The sequence below is a fragment of the Entelurus aequoreus genome, linkage group LG26, assembly GCF_033978785.1.
Source record: "Entelurus aequoreus isolate RoL-2023_Sb linkage group LG26, RoL_Eaeq_v1.1, whole genome shotgun sequence".
Lineage (NCBI taxonomy): Eukaryota > Metazoa > Chordata > Actinopteri > Syngnathiformes > Syngnathidae > Entelurus > Entelurus aequoreus.
This window is the reverse complement of record NC_084756.1, coordinates 36826775-36843490: the sequence shown is the minus strand read 5'-3', so window position 1 is coordinate 36843490 and position 16716 is coordinate 36826775. Positions and strand designations below refer to the sequence as shown.

Below are 16716 nucleotides of genomic sequence, written 5' to 3'. Positions count from 1 at the left end.
TTTGGCCGCCGAGAGTCATCATTCTAATGTCAAATGAAACAAGTAGCCTAGCCAGGGGGACGAGATTTTTGTTCCGGCATATATTCATCCTTCTATTTCCGGGTCGGGATTCTACTTCCTGGGTCCTCACAGCGCGGCTCCGCCAAAGCAAATGTGGTGTTTTCTTATCCGAACATTCGAATATTTCTCCTAAATTCACGTTATTTAGCATCGCACCATGTCCGGCAGGGAAGGTGAGACGTTGTTTTGAATCTCTATCATTATAATGTGTGTAAACGCTAGAGTAAAAAAACTCGACGTAAATGCGTATTAGTAAGCTAACATGCTAAAGTATTATATGTTGCCTGCACACTGTTACATTGCGTGTGTGTTATGTTAGTCATCGATTAATCAACGGCTTATTTAAAAAAGTGCATCATATCCTAAATTGTAGTCGATGCCGAAAATAACCAAAATATGTCATGTCATCATCAGGAGGCAAAAAGAAACCGCTGAAGGCTCCCAAGAAACAGGACAAGGACTTGGATGAGGTAAGAGTCCACCTTCCAAGACCTTTTAATGAACATATGTGCAGCCAGGTGTCATGCAGGTTAATAAACTACACCTTTAATGAACATATGTGCAGCCAGGTGAATAAACTACACCTTTAATGAACATATGTGCAGCCAGGTGAATAAACTACACCTTTAATTAACATATGTGCAGCCAGGTGTCATTCATGTGAATAAACTACACCTTTTAATGAACATATTTGCAGCCAGCTGTCATGCAGGTGAATAAACTACACCTTTATGAACATATGTGCAGCCAGGTGTCATGCAGGTGAATAAACTACACCTTTAATGAACATGTGTGCAGCCAGCTGTCATGCAGGTGAATAAACTACACCTTTAATGAACATATGTGCAGCCAGGTGTCATGCAGGTGAATAAACTACACCTTTAATGAACATATGTGCAGCCAGGTGTCATGCAGGTGAATAAACTACACCTTTATTGAACATATGTGCAGCCAGGTGTCATGCAGGTGAATAAACTACACCTTTATGAACATATGTGCAGCCAGGTGTCATGCAGGTGAATAAACTACACCTTTATGAACATATGTGCAGCCAGGTGTCATGCAGGTGAATAAACTACACCTTTATGAACATATATGTGCAGCCAGGTGTCATGCAGGTGAATAAACTACACCTTTAATGAACATATGTGCAGCCAGGTGTCATGCAGGTGAATAAACTACACCTTTATGAACATATATGTGCAGCCAGGTGTCATGCAGATGAATAAACTACAGGCAGGCCAGTCTAGTACCCACACTCTTTTACTATGAAGCCACGCTGTTGTAACACGTGGCTTGGCATTGTCTTGCTGAAATAAGCAGGGGCGTCCATGATGGCATTGTCTTGCTGAAATAAGCAGGGGCGTCCATGATAACGTTGCTCCAAAACTTGTATGTACCTTTCAGCATTAATGGTCAACTTTCTCATTCTTTTTTGCCACGTGTGCCAACTTTTTTGAAACATGATGCAGGCATCAAAGTCCTAATGAGCTAATATTTGCAAAAAAATAACGTTTTCCAGTGTGAACATGAAATATCTTGTCTTTGCAGTCTATTCAATTGAATATAAGTTGACAGGATTTTCCAATCATTGTATTCTGTTTTTATTTACACAACTTGACTGCTTTTGGGTGTTTGTACTTTACAACATGTAACAATGTGTGCAGGACGACATGGCCTTCAAGAAGAAGCAGAAGGAGGAGCAGAAAGCCTTGGACACATTGAAGGCCAAAGCATCTGGAAAAGGACCTCTAGGTATGAATGGGGGTTCTTAACCTTTCGGACCTCAGGGCCCAACTTTTCCACTCAAATATCAACACTGAATTACTCATTTTAATCGTATTCAATAATTATATCTGTGTTAATGACAAATATTATTTATTTAACACAAACCTTAGGCTTAGGTCAGACTGATTGCAAATATAAGTACCAACCAAATATACTGTATAAAAAGGGAGTCATAAATAACTGACAAAACATTTATTTACATAGAATTATGTAATTTAGTAATGATGTTTTCTTACCTAAACAGTCAATAAAATTAAAGTGTAAATGAAAATACAGTTTCACCACTTAAATCATAATTTTTGCGCTTAAAGTACCAGTTAAGTGGAAAAAGTAGTTGACTTTATATGCTTAATTATGTTTCATTGTATCCAATTGTATTTACAATCAGCAAAGTATGTGAAAATACTGTCTAAACATCACTAAATGCCATTTTGAATATTCCACTTCGACTACTTTCCTTAATTTCCATAGATTTTACGTCACTGTAGTAACACTTCTGCACTCTGACCATATTATTAGATCAGTCATACTGGAAATACACAAAAATTGTAAAGAGATGTGCTGTGTGTCATTCACAATCCTTATGTAAGACAAGAACACATGCTTGGCTTTTTAATGCATACCAAATTGTAAATAAATAGCTAACAATTGAGTCAACAGATGGAGGCTCCTCTGTTGTGCTCATAAAACCCTCTAAAACATCCAGGAAGCGCCAACAATACTCCATTTACATGTCGTGACCTGAAATTTAACCAAATATGAGTGATGGCGTAAGCGCCAACATTGATAGCGGTGAGCTAATGCTAGCTTACGCTGCTATTTTGTACACACTGAGCCAACAGCTGCTTCTGCTTCATTCTAAATTACAATTCATGCATCTCTCACCTGCTCGTAGACAAATGTGGCCATGGACCGACAGGCTGGTCCACTTTCACATCCCCCGAGATGGCGAAAGACAAAAAAGACGCTAGTTGCAGCAACTTTTTTTATCCCTTCTTGAAGATTGATTCTTCATCTAAACGGAATTTTGTGAGCGTCTTGTCGGTCGGCATCCCGGCAAGAGTGCAAATATTACAGTCAGTGTTTGTTTTATTATGGTTAGTTTGTATTAGGGGTGTAACGGTACGTGTATTTGTATCGAACCGTTTTCGGTACGGGGGTTCCGGTTCGGTTCGGAGGTGTACCGAACGAGTTTCCACACGGACATATGAAGTAGCGTAACGCGCGTTGTGTAAACAATGCACGCCGAGGCACAACACACGGCATGCTAGCAGCTAACGGGCTAGGATAGACTGACCATACTTCCTCTTTTCACCGGACATGTCCTCTTTTGCGGAGCTGTCAGGGCGGAGTTTCTTCAATGCCTCAAATGTCCGGCATTTTGAGTTAGGGTTGCGTGTATTTTCAATGTACGTTCAGGGTTAAGAAGGGGTTAAAAACAAAACAAACAGCAGCATTGGTGAGGGAGGGGCAGAGACAGAGAGAGTTATGATAAACGCGCATGCGTCGCCAGGCTCTGCTTTTTATCCATAGATTTATCACATTTAATTTTGTATTATCTATAGCAGGGGTGTCAAAAGTGTGCCCCGGAGGCCATTTGCTGCCCACAGCTAATGTTTTAAAGGCCCACGGCACGTTCTAAAAATACTATTCAAATAAACAAAAACATAACAAAAGTGAAATAAAAAAGCTTAAATGTAATTTAGAAAAAGTTGCAATGTTGACTAATAAAACAAAGCTGTGTTTTCTTTCTTTCAAACTGTCATTGCTCAAAACATAATATTGAATCAAAATCAATATTATTATGAATTATTGACCTATCCAAGGTTCCCATTACTTCACATCAAATATTACACTAAGAAAAATATTTTTGGTGGAAGATTTTGCAAATTTGGTAAATAACTAACCCAAAAATTTACATTTTGTTGTTTTCTTACTGTACCGAAAATAAACCGAACCGTGACCTCTCAACTGAGGTACGTACCGAACCGACATTTTTGTGTACCGTTACACCTCTAGTTTGTATGTTTAGCACCTAACAATGCCGCTGATGCTATTAGTGTCACAATAAAGCTACATTCGTTTAGCACTCGGCTTCTAAAACTTATTACTCATCCTCTTTGTGTTCGGGCTCAAAAATATAAGGTTCTGGGTCATCATTTGTCCCAAAGTAGGGATGTCCGATAATGGCTTTTTGCCGATATTCCGATATTGTCCAACTCTTTAATTACCGATACCGATATCAACCGATATATGCAGTCGTGGAATTAACACATTATTATGCCTAATTTGGACAACCAGGTATGGTGAAGATAAGGTACTTTTTAAAAAAAATTATAAAATAAGATAAATAAATTGAAAACATTTTCTTGAATAAAAAAGAAAGTAAAACAATATAAAAACAGTTACATAGAAACTAGTAATGAATGAAAATTAGTAAAATTAACTGTTAAAGGCTAGTACTATTAGTGGAGCAGCAGCACGCACAATTATGTATGCTTACGGACTGTATCCCTTGCAGACTGTATTGATATATATTGATATATAATGTAGGAAGCAGAATATTAATAACAGAAAGAAACAACCCTTTTGTGTGAATGAGTGTAAATGGGGGAGGGAGGTTTTTTGGGTTGGTGCACTAATTGTAAGTGTATCTTGTGTTTTTTTATGTTGATTTAATAAAAAAAAAACAAAAAAAAAACGATACTGATAATAAAAAAAACGATACCGATAATTTCCGATATTACATTTTAACGCATTTATCGGCCCATAATATCGGCAGACCGATATCGGACATCTCTATCCCAAAGTAATTGTTGTTGGGTGTCACAAAGTCTGCTTGATGAACATTGTTGTTGATGGGGAAGGGATCCGTGGTTCCTCCTCCATGTCGCGGATCACGTGACTTAGCTTGCTCATTAGCTCTCAAAATGGCTCGGTAATATCTGTGGGATTGATACTATTTTGATCATATCTATTTATTCACAAACTTTGAAGTCTTCTGGTGTTATACATCAGATACCGTAATTTCCGGACTATAAGCCGCACCCGACTATAAGCCGCAGGGTTTTGATGTGTAATTAGCGTAGTATATAGGGGTTCCTGCTACCACGGAGGGGATTGTCGGGACAGAGATGACTGTTTGGGAACGCAAAGCGTCCCATTTATTAACAATAAATCTTTCAATCATTCAATCAAACTTGCAGAGTACAAATAATACAACGGTGCAAAGTAATACAAAGTGCTCGCCTGTACGTTATCAAAATAACCAGCCTACCGGTATATGAAAAGTCAGTCTTTAATCATTGTGTCATCGTCTTCCTCCTGCGTACTAAAACCACCGAAATCCTCTTCGTCGGTGTCGGAGAAGAACAGGCCATATATAAGCCGCACCCTTGTATAAGCCGCAGGGACCAGAACGAGGGGGAAAAGTAGCGGCTTATAGTCCGGAAATTACGGTATATATGATAATAGCTTCAATATAGAGGCACCTTGTTTTTCCACTCTACTGCTACTTTAGGAAAATGGTATTACAACTGCGGCCCAGACAACCTGCAGCTGAGAAACCGATATTTTGTGGCCGAGCCATCTAATGAGTATAGCCAACTTGTTATCAAAGTTAGTAGCAAACATGGCGCCCTGTAGTTAAATGATTTGTTCTTTCAACCAATCATTTAGGAGAGCCTATGGCCAAAAGCTGCTCAAGCGGCTACAGGACGCCATGTTTGCTACCAACTTTGGCTGTGAACAATGGTGAAAGAGTCCTTATTGTGGTGCTCAACATGTTGACATTTCTTATGTGTTCTCCTGCAGGTAGCAGCGGCATCAAGAAATCCGGCAAGAAGTGACCCTGCTTCGGTTCCCCATGACTGCCGTGTATCTTTGCTCCTCGAGACACCACTTTGTTTTGCCACGGTCCCCAGTTACCTTTTTCCACAAGTCAAAGGTAATTTGGGAAAACCTGAGTTTTGTGTACAGCTTGTAACTGGAGGTCTCACACCCATACATTTGTTGTCGTACCCACAGTTCTCATATAACACTGTGGGAATAATCAAGAGTTTACTTTTTTTATGGCATTTTATTGTAAATGCAAAGATACCAATAAAATGTTTTGAAATCACCCCCCAAAAAAGTTGTGAATTTAAGGTTTTAATTTTGAGATAGAAGACGATTGAAATGAATACAGTACATGGGGCCGAGGGACAAATTAAATGACACGGCGGGCCAGAGTTTGACACCAATGGTTTAAACCAGGGGTGTCCAAAGTGCGGCCCCACAGCTAATTGTTTAGCGGCCCGCCACATATTCTGGAAATGCTATTGCAAAAATGAAAAATTAACATGAAAAAAAGTGGAATGAGGTGAAATGTAACGAGGAAGAGTTGCAATGTTGACACAAAGCTGCCATGCAGGCTGTTTGTCTTTCTTTATTTTGCTTTTTTTGCCATTGCTAAAAAAAAAAAAAATTTTTTTAAATAGGGATGTCCGATAATATCGGCCTGCCGATATTATCGGCCGATAAATGCGTTAAAATGTAATATCGGAAATTATCGGTATCGTTTTTTTTATTATCAGTATCGTTTTTTTTTTGTTTTGTTTTGTTTTTTTATTAAATCAACATAAAAAACACAAGATACACTTACAATTAATGCACCAACCCAAAAAAACTCCCTCCTCATTCACACAAAAGGGTTGTTTCTTTCTGTTATTAATATTCTGCTTCCTACATTATATATCAATATATATCAATACAGTCTGCAAGGGATACAGTCCGTAAGCACACATGATTGTGCGTGCTGCTGCTCCACTAATAGTACTAACCTTTAACAGTTAATGTTACTAATTTTCATTAATTACTAGTTTCTATGTAACTGTTTTTATATTGTTTTACTTTCTTTTTTATTCAAGAAAATGTTTTTAATTTATTTATCTTATTTATTTATTTATTTTTTAAAAGGGCCTTATCTTCACCATACCTGGTTGTCCAAATTAGGCATAATAATGTGTTAATTCCACGACTGTATATATCGGTTGATATCGGTATCGGTAATTAAAGAGTTGGACAATATCGGAATATCGGCAAAAAGCCATTATCGGACATCCCTATAAAAAAATTATTCTATGTTATAATCAATTATTGATCTATTCAAGGCTCCAATTACTTCAAATATTTCACTTTAAAATGTTTTATGTGGAAAATATTGCATATATTGTGTGGTTGCCATATAAAAACAATGTTTTCTTTGACATAAGAGCATAAAACAAACAAAATAATAGTCCATCCATCCATCTTCTTCCGCTTATCCGAGGTCGGGTCGCGGGGGCAGCAGCCCAAAATAATAGTTCAAACGTAAAATGGACAGATATATCTGAAGTTGATCTCGTAATTTTAAGTGTTGAAAGTTAAAAAAAATATGATAAAAATTAGGGATGTCCGATAATGGCTTTTTGCCGATATCCGATATTGTCCAACTCTTTAATTACCGATACCGATATCAACTGATGTATACAGTCGTGGAATTAACACATTATTATGCCTAATTTGGACAACCAGGTATGGTGAAGATAAGGTCCTTTTTAAAAAAATGAATCAAATAAAATGAGATAAATAAATTAAAAACATTTTCTTGAATAAAAAAGAAAGTAAAACAATATAAAAACAGTTACATAGAAACTAGTAATGAATGAAAATGAGTAAAATGAAGTGTTAAAGGTTAGTACTATTAGTGGAGCAGCAGCACGCACAATCATGTGTGCTTACGGACTGTATCCCTTGCAGACTGTATTGATATATATTGATATATAATGTAGGAAGCAGAATATTAATAACAGAAAGAAACAACCCTTTTGTGTGAATGAGTGTGAATGGGGGAGGGAGGTTTTTTGGCTTGGTGCACTAATTGTAAGTGTATCTTGTGTTTTTTATGTGGATTTAATAAAAAAAACACAAAAAAAAAAAAACGATACCGATAATAAAAAAAACCGATACCGATCATTTCCGATATTACATTTTAACGCATATATCGGCAGGCCGATATTATCGGACATCTCTAATAAAAATGTATCACTTCATGAGTGGGGGACTTTTTGGATCCCAAATATATTTAATGGGATTTTATTGATCTTTTCACTGTGATTAATCAAAAATAATAATAAATTAAAATCAATGGTGTCTTGCATTATTGATGCTTTTTAGGGCTCCAATTACTTCACATCAAACATTGCTTTCTGAATGTTTTGGGCGTTGGGGGAAATACTGCATATTTCACTTTTACTATAAAAAACAAAGTTGTCTTTGACAGAAAAGGCATAAAACTAGGGATGTCCGATAATGGCTTTTTGCCGATATCCGATATTGTCCAACTCTTTAATTACCGATACCGATATCAACCGATACCGATATATGCAGTCGTGGAATTAACACATTATTATGCCTAATTTGGACAACCAGGTATGGTGAAGATAAGGTCCTTTTTAAAAAAATTAATCAAATAAAATGAGATAAATAAATTAAAAACATTTTCTTGAATAAAAAAGAAAGTAAAACAATATAAAAACAGTTACATAGAAACTAGTAATTAATGAAAATGAGTAAAATGAAGTGTTAAAGGTTAGTACTATTAGTGGACCAGCAGCACGCACAATCATGTGTGCTTACGGACTGTATCCCTTGCAGACTGTATTGATATATATTGATATATAATGTAGGAAGCAGAATATTGATAACAGAAATAAATGGGGGGAGGGAGGTTTTTTGGGTTGGTGCACTAATTGTAAGTGTATCTTGTGTTTTTTATGTTGATTTAATAAAAATTTTAAAAAAACGATACAGATAATAAAAAAAACGATACCGATAATTTCCGATATTACATTTTAACGCATTTATCGGCCGGTAATATCGGCAGGCCGATATTATCGGACATCCCTACATAAAACCTTTTTTTTTTTTTTAACATTATATCAACCTGAAGTGGATATAGAGATTTACTGTAAGCGTTAAATTAAAAATAACAAATAATAATGTGACTTATTTTTAACATTTTAATGACTGAGACCCTATTATTATTATTATTATATTTGAAAAATATCAAAATGGCCCCCGCATGCTTTAATTTTTCCGTGTGCAGCCCTCAGTGGAAAAAGTTTGGACACCCCTGGCTTAGACTATATTTTACATTTATATTTTCTGAGTGTGATATAACGAAAAGGAAAGATGGCGGACTCACGCAAAGCTCTTCAGGTAAATGTTTACCATATATGGAGACGTCACAAATTGGGCAAACTAAACGGCTCGTTTGGAGGAAGTACGAAGGAAGGCAAGATTGTTTTATAAATATCTCTGCCATGCCTACCATGGTTTAATTTCAAATATTCGGGACTTTTGCAGCTTCCAAATACACAAAAACAGGTACTAATTGGTTGTATGCACCTGACGTCACGTCCGGCTCGTTAAATATGCGAGGCTGGTAGTGGTGGGCCAGCGGGCGTCTGTTGTCATGGCGTTCTGGCCGACATTTTGCCTTTCTGAAAGAAAACTGCCCTCTGCTTGCGTCGTTCAAGGCTGTTGGAACCGTTGGAATGGCGTAAAGGATGCAAGTTTCTTCAGAGTTCCTCGAGAAGTAATCAAGAAGGACGAAATATGCAGGCATGTGATTTTTCCGTCTAAAGTCGGAATTCCGTCTTTTTTAAGCTCGGGGGGGAAAAAAAATTATCTCCCGTTTTTCCGTTTTTTTTCCGACCCTAAATCAAGATTCGAGACGTAGTTTATATTACGCCGTAGTTGATTGGTCACAAGGAACATATCGACCAATCAGGACATCTGTTATGAATGATGACGTTAATAACGTCATCATACCGCCATTTTCCATATGTAAACGATGTCGGTTCTCGAGAGAAAGGACGCTTTACGAGTAAAAGAAATTGATAAACATGTCAAAAATAAGTTCGGATGGGACTGGATGGAAAGGGAAATCACTGATACTGTTGGGAAGAAGGAAGTTACGACTTTGTTCGGTGATTTTATTCGGAAAATCGATCGTCCCCGGTGTTGTACCGAAATCTGTTACCCATCGGAATTTGTAACTCCAGGGGGCGATGTTCCCATGGCGTTTGTTTGATGGTTAAACGGCAAGCCCAAAGAGGAGGAGAAGAAGAACGCTTGCGTAAATGGCGTAAACTATCCTTCATGCTGAAACGTCAGTTGTCAGAATTTCAGCATTAATAAATTACACATATTCTGGAAATCAATGACTTACTTTCATTATAGTATGAGTCCATTGTTTCAGCTGTTGATTCTCTCTCACACACATACATTTTCCAATATAGACAAGGATAGTTTACGCCATTTACGCAAGCGTTCTTCTTCTCCTCCTCTTTGGGCTTGCCGTTTAACCATCAAACAAACGCCATGGGAACATCGCCCCCTGGAGTTACAAATTCCGACGGGTAACAGATTTCGGTACAACACCGGAAAGGTTTTGTGCACGTGGTGTCATGATAATATTGACTATGGATCTCGAGGTTTCAAGGCTTTGGAAGTACATGCGAAACGCCAAAAACATATGAAACAACTTGAAGCAAGGAAAACAAACTTTTCACTAGCTGGTACTTTTAGATGTCAACCGAAAGTGAGCAAACCTTACGGACTTCATCCTTTGTTTACATCGGCAACTGTCGTAGACATGGAGAGGAAAGATCCGCCCACAACCCACTTCAGTTGCAGACAGGGTTGTTAAGAATGAGGTAAGCTAAAAAATATTTGCTTGCGAAATACGCATGTTTGTTTTAAATATTAACCAATTATTGCTTTGCGAAATATAAATGGTTTTTTCTAAAAAATAAAAAGCCACGTGAAAATATATTATGAAATTACAGAAATTCAAAGAGTCGCATTATTGATTCCAGTTAACAATTTATTTGAAATAAATTTGCATATAATACTATTTTGTAATATTAAGTTCTTATGTAGTCTCTTGAAACTATTGTCAGTGGTGTAACAATCTTGGAGGTAAATATTTTCACACTTGTTTCATGCAATATGTCAGTGTCCTCACATTATTATTATTTCCTATTTTCAAATATGAGTAAACAACACTAAACATGTTTAATTATTTTCATAAATGTATGTCCTATTTTGGCGAAAATAATGAAATGTTTACATTACATTACATTACATGAACTGAAGTAATGTGGTAATACTGTAAATAAAGTGTAGATAATAACACTGATCAATGTGACACCTGTGGATGTGAAATGAACACAAGATGTAAATATTAGTGACTAAATACTGTTGGGACTGAACCATATACAGTGATTCATTAGGATAATTGGGTTATGTATGGTCTATTAATGATGTTTTCATGTCTTTAAACACTAAAATATTTTCTTCAAATGGTGCCGTCTTTGTTAATTTTAGCATGTTAAATTGGTGAAAAACCAGGAGCTTCGGGGGGCATTGCTGGGGGGCCTTCATCTCCCAGACCCCCGGAAGTTTTTTCAGTCTTTTTCATTGTGGTCAAATCACATGCCTGAATATGTCAAGATTTTTACGAAAGAAGACGAGAAAAGTGGCACGCTCTGGTCGAACGCACAAGTGTGCAGGGATCACTTGGTTAAAGGTTTGTTTGATATACTTTTAACATTATTTCCCATTTAAGTATTACCGTGATATTATTTGTATTCATCTTGTTCCAGGGTTCTTAAAACGCATTTTTGCTACGAGTCTTTCGTAAACTACCAACTTGGCGAGTCTACATTTTTACGTTTTTACCAAAGGCAACGATCAAATGAATCTTTCAGCACATACACAATGTTGACATCTATAGTTATATTTTGATAAACAATTATAAATGAATATTTCAGCACGTACACAATGTTGACAACTATAGTTATATTTTGATAAACAATTATAAATGAATATTTCAGCACGTACACAATGTTGACAACTATAGTTATATTTTGATAAACAATTATAAATGAATATTTCAGCACATACACAATGTTGACATCTATAGTTATATTTTGATAAACAATTATAAATGAATATTTCAGCACGTACACAATGTTGACAACTATAGTTATATTTTGATAAACAATCATAAATGAATCTTTCAGCACGTACACAATGTTGACATCTATGGTTATATTTTGATAAACAATCATAAATAAATCTTTCAGCACGTACACAATGTTGACATCTATAGTTATATTTTGATAAACAATCATAAATGAATCTTTCAGCACGTACACAATGTTGACTTCTATATTTATATTTTGATAAACAATCATAAATTAATCTTTCAACACATACACAATGTTGACATCTATAGTTATATTTTGATAAACAATCATAAATGAATCAGCACGTACACGATGTTGACATCTATAGTTATATTTTGATAAACAATCATAAATGAATCTTTCAGCACGTACACAATATTGACATCTATAGTTATATTTTGATAAACAATAATAAATGAATCAGCACGTACACAATGTTGACATCTATAGTTATATTTTGATAAACAATCATAAATTAATCTTTCAGCGCGTACACAATGTTGACATCTATAGTTATATTTTGATAAACAATCATAAATGAATCAGCACGTACACAATGTTGACATCTAGTTATATTTTGATAAACAATCATACATGAATCAGCACGTACACAATGTTGACAACTATAGTTATATTTTGATAAACAATCATAAACGAATATTTCAGCACATACACAATGTTGATCTCTATAGTTATATTTTGATAAACAATCATAAATGAATCAGCACAAACACAATGTTGACATCTATAGTTATATTTTGATAAACAATCAAATGAATCAGCACGTACACAATGTTGACATCTATAGTTATATTTTGATAAACAATCATAAATGAATCAGCACGTACACAATGTTGACATCTATAGTTATATTTTGATAAACAATCAAATGAATCAGCACGTACACAATGTTGACATCTATAGTTATATTTTGATAAACAATTATAAATGAATATTTCAGCACGTACACAATTTTGACATCTATAGTTATATTTTGATAAACAATCATAAATGAATCAGCACGTACACAATGTTGACATCTATGGTTATATTTTGATAAACAATCATAAATAAATCTTTCAGCACGTACACAATGTTGACATCTATAGTTATATTTTGATAAACAATCATAAATGAATCTTTCAGCACGTACACAATGTTGACTTCTATATTTATATTTTGATAAACAATCATAAATTAATCTTTCAGCACATACACAATGTTGACATCTATATTTATATTTTGATAAACAATCATAAATGAATCTTTCAGCACGTACACAATTTTGACATCTATAGTTATATTTTGATAAACAATCATAAATGAATCTTTCAGCACGTACACAATGTTGACATCTATAGTTATATTTTGATAAACAATCATAAATGAATCTTTCAGCACGTACACAATATTGACATCTATAGTTATATTTTGATAAACAATAATAAATGAATCAGCACGTACACAATGTTGACATCTATAGTTATATTTTGATAAACAATCATAAATTAATCTTTCAGCGCGTACACAATGTTGACATCTATAGTTATATTTTGATAAACAATCATAAATGAATCAGCACGTACACAATGTTGACATCTATAGTTATATTTTGATAAACAATCATACATGAATCAGCACGTACACAATGTTGACAACTATAGTTATATTTTGATAAACAATCATAAACGAATATTTCAGCACATACACAATGTTGATCTCTATAGTTATATTTTGATAAACAATCATAAATGAATCAGCACGTACACAATGTTGACATCTATAGTTATATTTTGATAAACAATAATAAATGAACCAGCACGTACACAATGTTGACAACTATAGTTATATTTTGATAAACAATCATAAATGAATCAGCACGTACACAATGTTGACAACTATAGTTATATTTTGATAAACAATCATAAACGAATATTTCAGCACATACACAATGTTGATCTCTATAGTTATATTTTGATAAACAATCATAAATGAATCAGCACGTACACAATATTGACATCTATAGTTATATTTTGATAAACAATCATAAATGAATCAGCACGTACACAATGTTGACATCTATAGTTATATTTTGATAAACAATCATAAATGAATCAGCACGTACACAATGTTGACATCTATAGTTATATTTTGATAAACAATCATAAATGAATCAGCACGTACACAATGTTGACATCTATAGTTATATTTTGATAAACAATCAAATGAATCAGCACGTACACAATGTTGACATCTATAGTTATATTTTGATAAACAATCATAAATGAATCAGCACGTACACAATGTTGACATCTATAGTTATATTTTGATAAACAATCATAAATGAATCAGCACGTACACAATGTTGACATCTATAGTTATATTTTGATAAACAATCATAAATTAATCTTTCAGCACGTACACAATGTTGACATCTATAGTTATATTTTGATAAACAATCATAAATGAATCAGCACGTACACAATGTTGACATCTATAGTTATATTTTGATAAACAATCATAAATGAATCAGCACGTACACAATGTTGACATCTATATTTATATTTTGATAAACAATCATAAATGAATCTTTCAGCACATACACAATGTTGACATCTATAGTTATATTTTGATAATCATGAATTAATATTTCAGCACGTACACAATGTTGACATCTATAGTTATATTTTGATAAACAATCAAATGAATCAGCACGTACACAATGTTGACATCTATATTTATATTTTGATAAACAATCATAAATGAATCTTTCAGCACGTACACAATGTTGACATCTATAGTTATATTTTGATAATCATGAATTAATATTTCAGCACGTACACAATGTTGACATCTATAGTTATATTTTGATAATCATGAATTAATATTTCAGCACGTACACAATGTTGACATCTATAGTTATATTTTGATAAACATTTATAAATGAATATTTCAGCACGTACACAATGTTGACATCTATAGTTATATTTTGATAAACAATCATAAATGAATCAGCACGTACACAATGTTGACATCTATAGTTATATTTTGATAAACAATCATAAATGAATCAGCACGTACACAATGTTGACATCTATATTTATATTTTGATAAACAATCATAAATGAATCTTTCAGCACATACACAATGTTGACATCTATAGTTATATTTTGATAATCATGAATTAATATTTCAGCACGTACACAATGTTGACATCTATAGTTATATTTTGATAAACAATCATAAATGAATCAGCACGTACACAATGTTGACATCTATAGTTATATTTTGATAAACAATCATAAATGAATCAGCACGTACACAATGTTGACATCTATATTTATATTTTGATAAACAATCATAAATGAATCTTTCAGCACGTACACAATGTTGACATCTATAGTTATATTTTGATAATCATGAATTAATATTTCAGCACGTACACAATGTTGACATCTATAGTTATATTTTGATAATCATGAATTAATATTTCAGCACGTACACAATGTTGACATCTATAGTTATATTTTGATAAACAATCATAAATGAATATTTCAGCACATACACAATGTTGACATCTATAGTTATATTTTGATAAACAATCATAAATGAATCAGCACGTACACAATGTTGACATCTATAGTTATATTTTGATAATCATGAATTAATCTTTCAGCACGTACACAATGTTGACATCTATAGTTATATTTTGATAAACAATCATAAATGAATATTTCAGCACATACACAATGTTGACATCTATAGTTATATTTTGATAAACAATCATAAATGAATCAGCACGTACACAATGTTGACATCTATAGTTATATTTTGATAATCATGAATTAATCTTTCAGCACGTACACAATGTTAACATCTATAGTTATATTTTGATAATCATGAATTAATCTTTCAGCACGTACACAATGTTGACATCTATAGTTATATTTTGATAAACAATCATAAATTAATCTTTCAGCACTTACATAATGTTGACATCTATAGTTATATTTTGATAAACATGAATTAATATTTCAGCACGTACACAATGTTGACATCTATAGTTATATTTTGATAAACAATCATACATTAATCTTTCAGCGCGTACACAATGTTGACATCTATAGTTATATTTTGATAAACAATCATAAATGAATCAGCACGTACACAATGTTGACATCTATAGTTATATTTTGATAAACAATCATAAATTAATCTTTCAGCACTTACACAATGTTGACATCTATAGTTATATTTTGATAAACAATCAAATGAATCAGCACGTACACAATGTTGACATCTATAGTTATATTTTGATAAACAATCATAAATGAATCTTTCAGCACATACACAATGTTGACATCTATAGTTATATTTTGATAATCATGAATTAATATTTCAGCACGTACACAATGTTGACATCTATAGTTATATTTTGATAAACAATCATAAATGAATCAGCACGTACACAATGTTGACATCTATATTTATATTTTGATAAACAATCATAAATGAATCTTTCAGCACGTACACAATGTTGACATCTATAGTTATATTTTGATAATCATGAATTAATATTTCAGCACGTACACAATGTTGACATCTATAGTTATATTTTGATAAACAATCATAAATGAATATTTCAGCACATACACAATGTTGACATCTATAGTTATATTTTGATAAACAATCATAAATGAATCAGCACGTACACAATGTTGACATCTATAGTTATATTTTGATAATCATGAATTAATCTTTCAGCACGTACACAATGTTAACATCTATAGTTATATTTTGATAATCATGA

General features: G+C 33.6%; 1 protein-coding gene across 1 annotated transcript; it reads left to right on the top strand.

Annotated features, from left to right (window-relative positions):
- Positions 1-87: 87 nt before the first annotated feature.
- On the top strand, positions 88-5968 carry LOC133643458 (translation machinery-associated protein 7). Its single transcript, XM_062038052.1, has 4 exons — positions 88-233; positions 475-530; positions 1728-1815; positions 5662-5968. Exons 1-4 carry the CDS (start codon positions 218-220, stop codon positions 5694-5696), a joined length of 195 nt encoding a protein of 64 aa, XP_061894036.1. The 5' UTR covers positions 88-217; the 3' UTR covers positions 5697-5968.
- The last annotated feature ends 10748 nt before the right edge of the window (positions 5969-16716 follow it).